General features: G+C 54.9%; 1 protein-coding gene across 1 annotated transcript; it reads left to right on the top strand.

Moving 5' to 3' along the window:
- The first annotated feature begins 1195 nt into the window (after window positions 1–1195).
- LOC119562208 (proline-rich protein 36-like) lies at window positions 1196–3255 on the top strand. Its single transcript, XM_037875404.1, has 3 exons — window positions 1196–1319; window positions 2265–2705; window positions 2795–3255. The coding sequence occupies exons 1-3, from the start codon at window positions 1196–1198 to the stop codon at window positions 3253–3255; spliced, it is 1026 nt and encodes a 341-aa protein (XP_037731332.1).
- Window positions 3256–7004: the final 3749 nt, after the last annotated feature.

The following is a 7004-nucleotide window of genomic DNA, read 5'->3' on the forward strand; positions in this document are numbered from 1 at the left end:
TTTGAGTTATTTGAATGATCCAAGAATGATCTGCGTGACATCTGGAGTGCTCCAGGGTAGACATTCAGACCCTTTGCTATTTATTCTGTTTAATAATGATCTTTATCGTTATACATTTTTGTATATGCTGATGATGCTAAACTTTGTTTATCATATAATAATATAGCCTGGTTTCTGCTTGCAGTTAGATATTAATTCTGACCAGAAATGGTGGGAGTACAACCTTTTAAATATGACCTTCCTTATATCCAAGGTTATGACTTTTTAGGGCGGAACTCCTTCGTTAATGAGTTAAACTTTTCAGAACAGGCCACTGGACCTAATATATATATTGATTATATATTACAATGATGAATTGATAGAATTATGAAATTAATATTATATTATCAAATTTACTTTGTTGTTGATAGTATACTAAGAATATAAAATGGATTTTATTCTTAATTTTATATAGTAATATCCAATCTATAGATTGGATGTTAAGGAAATCTAATTGATATTATTGTTAATGTGATATTTTAATGTCAATCAGAATTTTTTTACCTGTTTACATATTTTATTCAGTACTTACAGTTTTGTTTAATATTTTAAAATTTGTTTAGATGTTTACGTTTTTATATGGACTTATTTATACTTATTTACTAACATTTGAATTATATTTGAATTTTTATACAAGTGAATTGGCAGGCCCTTTAAATGTTCTACATTTTCAATTTTAAGAGATTCCAATTGAAAACATAAATTAATTAAGTAATTACATAAATTTTGTTTAACAGACTTTCAACAGTATGTACATTATTATGCAATTCGCAAACATTTTCAATATGTCTTGTAACGTAATAACCGGGCTTTTAAATTAAACCCTTGTGAGGATGCGTAAAACACACCCTCCACACTTCGCCACTTCTATTCTTTCCGCCACGAAGGCATATAATTGGAGATTACGCCACGAAGGCCATTTATTTATAAGTTATAAGCATAAGTTAGCCATAAGTCGTTACGCCACGAAGGCAATTTATTTAAGTTCAAACTAGAAGCTAAGCTTATCAGATTTAAATATCGCGCGCACCAGGGCTGGAAAACCCCCCAGTGTTGGTCTACCGAGGGCCAACAGCTGATAGTGCCGATAGCGATAGGCGGAGGTTCGATAAGAAACTGTGTTGGGAAACGAAGAAACCAGGCAAACCGGGCTTACATGCGGCCGCAAGGGCGGAAGCTCGGTCTCATTCCCGAATGGCAGCAAAGGCGACCAGACCTAGGAGCGGACTTCAACCCGGAGTGGTATAGCGGCACGAGCGTCGGCACGCCGGATCCAAGGAGTAAGTGGGACAGACGATAGAGATCAGACTGAGTGCGAGTAGGGGTAGTAGTAGTAGTACTAGCGAATAATAAAGACAAGAGCGAATGAGGAAATATGTGTCCGTGTGAATTTGTGCATTTTTCGGGAACTCACGTGCAGTGATTTGTGCCGGTCGGAAATCGTGTTGCGCCAGAGAAGCTTACTCAGTGCAAACGACCACCCGATCGCTTACAAGGAGCATAGGAAAGGATCGCCTCTGGCCACCCTCTCCTGGGAACCCCGCCCCAAATACGGTTTAGGTAGTCGCGAGCCACGTGCAGTGATCTGTGCCGGTCGGGAATCGTGTTGCGCCAGAGAAGCTTACTCAGTGCAAACGACCACTCGATCGACCACAGGGAGCACAGGGAAGGGTCGCCTCCGGCCATCCTCCCCTCGGATCCCTACCCCCTACCCCAGTAGCTTGTGAGTCGCACATCCAGGGGGAACGGCCACGCCGTCCAGTTTTGTTGGTATTTTCTCAGGGATCGGCTATGCCGCTCGTTTCGTTAGTATTTTCGCCGGGAGCAGCCCCGCCCTCCACTATACCTTTCGGGTGCCGTGTTGCGCTAGAGCTGCTTACTCGGTGCAACGCGGATACTCTGGCCTCTTTTCCCCACAAATCCCCGCGGCAACTCCCCGTCCAGTTTCGTCCCAATACTTTTCTACAAATTTAACTGTAGAGGACCCTGGCCGGACTGAGTTTTATCCCAGCCTATGAAAAAGGTCCTTACAGTTTGGCGCCCGAACAGGGACGAATAAAGACGACTAGATGTCCTTCAGGAGAGTTGGGTTTTTACCACCAACCGCATGGCCTAAAGACCCATGTCCAGTAGATGAGATTTAGGGAAAGATAGGAGACCGCAGGAATAGTTCGAGTAGGGGATCCCGTAACGCTGCGCCCGCCAACGCTAACCCACTCCCGGAGAGCCACATAGCCACGTGGCCTCCCACGAAGCCGTCAAGCGCATATCACGCCCCGAGCAGTGCCCTCAGCGACAGCAGCGCCCAGTCGCGCCCACAGCAGCGCCAACCGCACCGGACACGTGGTCACCAGCCACACAACGAGCGTCACCAGGAGCGCGCAACGAGCGGCCCCTCGCCCTCAGCAGCGTTCAGCGCTCATCGGGTGGCGTCAGTGCACCACCAGCGGCACCCACCCACGTGCCCACCAGGAGCACGCACAGCGCGGCCACCGCGCCCTCAGCAGCGTCACCCGCGCCGCCAGCCGCGTTATCAGCAGCGCAGACCCAGCAGCGTCCCGCGCCGTGCAGTGCCACCCACGTGGCCATCAGGTGCCCACAGAGCGGCCACCTCGCCCTCCACAGCGGCCACCGCGCCTCGCGCCCAACGAACGCCTACCATCGGCGTCAGCGCCCCATCGGCCGCGCTATCAGCAGCACCCCCCACGGGATCCACAGGAGCGTCCACTGCGTCTTCACTAGCGCCTGCCGACAGCACCCACCGCGCCACCAGCAGCGCCCTACGAGCGGCTTCCACCGAGCGCCATCAAGCAGGGCGACAGCAGTGCCAACCGAGCGGCTTCCGCGCCCTCAGCAGCGTTCAGCGCCCATCGAGCGGCGTTAGTGCCCAACAGGCGCCCTCAGCAGCGCCAACCGAGCGCCAATCACCGAGCGCCATCAGGAGCGCCAATCAGCCGCGCCCTCAGCAGCGCCAACCGCGCCGGATACGTGGTCACTAGCTACGAGCGCCACCAGGAGCGCGCAACGAGCGGCCACCGCGCCCTCAGCAACGTCCATCGCGCCGCCAGCAGCGCCGTCCACGGGGCAACGGGAGCGCCACCCGCAACCACATCGGTCAGCCACTGCCGCACGTTAGCAGCACCTGCCGTGCGCCCGCCGCATCACGCCCCTGGTAGCGCCCAGCGCCCAGTCACGCCACTAGCGCTCACCGAGTGATCCCCAGCAGAGCCATCGGCAGCGCCACCGCGCGTATGCCCAGTGACTCGGGAAAGAAAACGTCAGAGGACGCAGAATCAAAGCCAGATCCGGCTGCTGCCGGACTGGAAGAGGACAGGTTTTTCACCGCATCCGGGGGTGATTCCACGACCGCAAACATGGGGGTCAGGTGGATCGCCTACCGCCGGAAGGACGAGCTGCAGGCTCTGCTAAAAGACTTTGGACTTGACTCGAACGGCCAAGTAGACGAACTACGACCACGATTGGCATCCTTCATCGGAGGAGGAGACCACAGCCCGGCTCTACGAGAGCGCTTTGCCGCACTGGAGGCAATATACCCGGAAGCACCCACCCCGAGGACGTCCACCAGTCGGGCTACCTCACCGATGCCCGGAATTGAGGATCACACGCTTCCCGTGCCCGGCTTAGGGAACCTACGGAAAAGCCCTGGACGGGAGATACCGGCCGCCAACCCAGCCGCCCATCTTCCGCACAGCCCTATATCCGCGGCCGTGTTCGCCGAGAAACTGCGAGGATGGGGCGTACTTTTTGACGGACAGTCAGACCCCGTTCATTTTATAGAATGCATCGAGGAAGGTGCCACTGCCTACAATGTGAGAACGAGTGACATACCGAGGGCCGTCATTGGACTTCTCTCAGGCCGCGCCGAAGGCTGGTACCGGGCATAGCAAATGCACACCGAGCCATGGGAAACTTTCCGGAGAGAGTTTCTGGAGTTTTTCTTGCCTCCGCGGTACTACCAGAGCCTAGAAGATGCCATCCGGACCAGGCAACAACAAGTGGGCGAGCTCTTCAAAATATACGTATTGGAATTACGCCTGATGATGCAACGCGCCAAGTACTCACTAGACCAGGAGCTCGAGCGGATCTACGAGAATTTAATGCCGGAGTACCAGCTTTTCATACGGCGACATGAGTTCTCCTCACTAAAGGGGCTTACCCAACTGGCAACTGCGTTCGAAATCGCACGGGATCGAGACCCCGTTCGATATGCAGCCCTAATTCCAACCGCAAGCTGGAATTCCGGCAGGGAGAGTAGCGAAAGACCCACACCTCGACCCACACCTGGACCCAGGAGGCCGGCGATATCCAACGGGATGATCGCCCAGGAAGCGGAACCACCGGTTGACATCGGCCGAGCTTGTCACCGCTGCGGAGAAATTGGACACTTCTCACGAGAATGCCGAAACCCACCGCTGATGTACTGCTGGGACTGCGGGAAACGAAGCATCCGTACCATCGACTGCTGCCGCCGGACGGAAAACGGCCAGGGTCACCGCCCACGTCGGGAGCCCGCGGTGACCCACTTGGTGCTCCCCCAGCACTAGATTCCCCACTCCGCCTGGCGGGGGGGCGGATTGTTGCCAATGTTACCATCGAGGGACAACCTTTCTCGGCAACAATTGACACAGGAGCCTCGCGAAGCTTTGTCAGCGAAGCGATCGCCAAGCGCCTAGACTCAGGAAGAAACAGCAGAGAAGTCCGCTCCCGCATCTCTCTGGCGGATGGATCCCAGAAAGAGGTGACCAAGGCCCTCCAGGCGCAAGTCGGCTTAAACGACCGACCGATCGGGCTGACGCTACTAGTCCTGCCAACGATCCTGGATGAAGTGATTTTGGGCATCGACTTTCTTTGCGCCATCAGCGCAACTCTAATCTGCGGGCAAGTCTGCTTGCAACTAGCCCCACCTGCCACCCGGAAGGTAGAACCAACCCCAGATACGCGGGCGACTCCTACGGCCGCAACCGCGCAATCCCCAAGCACACCCGGTACGCCGCAATCATCGCAAGGCACCGAGGGGGGGACCAAAACAGTTCCAAAGCCTGCTCCGAGGACTCACATAAAGCCATGCGCGCCAGTGCGGAAGACAAGTCCTGACCCCTCGGGACCCCCGTTGTCAAGGAACCCGTTAGGCGACACCGCGGGAACCTGCATCACCACGGAGAACAGGTACGGCCTACAGCCGCAGGCGGACGCCGCCACGGCAAAGGAGAAGAACCCGTTTCGACGCCCCTCCACGAGCGCCCTGTTGGCCACCACAACGGTGGAAATTCACACGCGCAAACCAGCCACCTCACCTGGGCCTGGGGAACCACAATGGAAAATCGGTGTATATCAGCTGCCAGCCCAGTCGGACGCAGCCAGCGCACGGAAGCACAACCCGTTCCGGAGCCACTGTCCCCACGGACACCTGGCCACTGTAGCGGAGGACCCAACCAGGCTACAGGTGGCCGAAGAACCTCACGCCGAGGAAACCGCCCACTTTCTGCAAGAGGAGCTACAGCTTTTCGACGAGCTAAGCGGGCCAACGGAGATCGCCGAGCATACCATCACTCTCCGGGAGAATAAGCCACTAAAGCAGCGGTATTATCCAAAGAACCCCGCCATGCAGAGCATAATCAATCAGCAGTTGGACGAGCTATTACGCGACGACCGAATCGAGCCCTCCCGTAGCCCGCACAGTGCCCCGCTGGTGCTCGTGCGGAAGAAGACAGGGGATATGCGGATGTGCGTCGACTATCGACAACTCAACGCACATTCCATACCCGATGCGTACCCACTCCCACGAATCAACCACATATTGGAGCGGCTACGGAACGCCCGGTTCATCTCAACGCTGGATCTTAAGAATGGATACTGGCAGATCCCTATGGCGGAAGGAAGCCGCGAATGCACGGCTTTCACCGTCCCTGGGCGTGGACTCTTCCACTGGAAAGTCATGCCCTTTGGACTGCATTCTGCCCCAGCAACGTTCCAGCGAGCCCTTGACCGCGTCATCGGGCCGGATATGGAACCCCACGCCTTCGCCTACTTGGATGACATTATCGTCATCGGGGCGACGTGGGAGGAACATGCCAGGAATCTCAGGGAAGTCTTCCGACGACTACGGGAAGCAAAGTTTCGGCTGAATCAAGGCAAGTGCAAGTTTTTCCAGAAAAAGCTGGTATACTTAGGCCACTTGATCAGCGAAGAAGGCATCAGGACGGACCCAGATAAGATAGCTGCTATCCAGGGACTACGCCCGCCAACCAACGTCAAGGAACTCCGTCGCCATTTGGGCATCGCATCTTGGTATCGACGCTTCGTCCAGGATTTCGCCTCCATCGTTCAGCCCATGTCCCGACTCCTCAGGAAGGGGGTCAAGTGGAGCTGGGAGGAGCCCCAACAGCAGGCATTTGAGACACTCAAAGCCAGACTAACGGCCGCACCGGTACTGGCCTGCCCAAACTTTGAATACAAGTTCCAGCTTCAGACGGATGCAAGTGATGCAGGACTTGGAGCAGTCCTCACTCAGAGCATCGATGGAGAGGAAAAGGTCATCGCCTACGTAAGTCGACGCCTCGACCGAGCCGAGGAAAACTACTCCACTACGGAAAAGGAGTGCCTCGCCATAGTTTGGGCCACGCGGAAGCTACGCTGCTACTTGGAGGGCTACCAGTTTGACTTTGATTGACTTTGATTACGGATCACCTCGCTCTCAAGTGGTTGAACTCGATTGACAACCCCACGGGCCGCATAGCCCGGTGGGCTCTGGAGCTGCAACAATACCAGTTTACCGTCCTCTATCGGAAGGGCAAATACAACGTTGTCGCCGACGCCCTCTCCCGACAACCCCTAGGGATGCTTCAGCTGCTCGCGGAACACGGAACTCAGTGCAAATGGATCCGGAGGATGCAAGAAGAAGTCCAGAGGCGCCCCGAAAAGTTTCCGGATTACACTCTGGATCA

Source organism: Drosophila subpulchrella, unplaced genomic scaffold, assembly GCF_014743375.2.
Source record: "Drosophila subpulchrella strain 33 F10 #4 breed RU33 unplaced genomic scaffold, RU_Dsub_v1.1 Primary Assembly Seq40, whole genome shotgun sequence".
NCBI lineage: Eukaryota > Metazoa > Arthropoda > Insecta > Diptera > Drosophilidae > Drosophila > Drosophila subpulchrella.

Coding starts and splice junctions, on each gene's coding strand:
- LOC119562208 (XM_037875404.1), top strand. CDS start 1,196: ATGCGGCCGCAAGGGCGGAAGCTCGGTCTCATTCCCGAATGGCAGCAA. Junction 1,320..2,264: donor CGGCACGCCGGATCCAAGGA/GTAAGTGGGACA, acceptor CCACTCCCGGAG/AGCCACATAGCCACGTGGCC. Junction 2,706..2,794: donor AACGAACGCCTACCATCGGC/GTCAGCGCCCCA, acceptor GCCTGCCGACAG/CACCCACCGCGCCACCAGCA.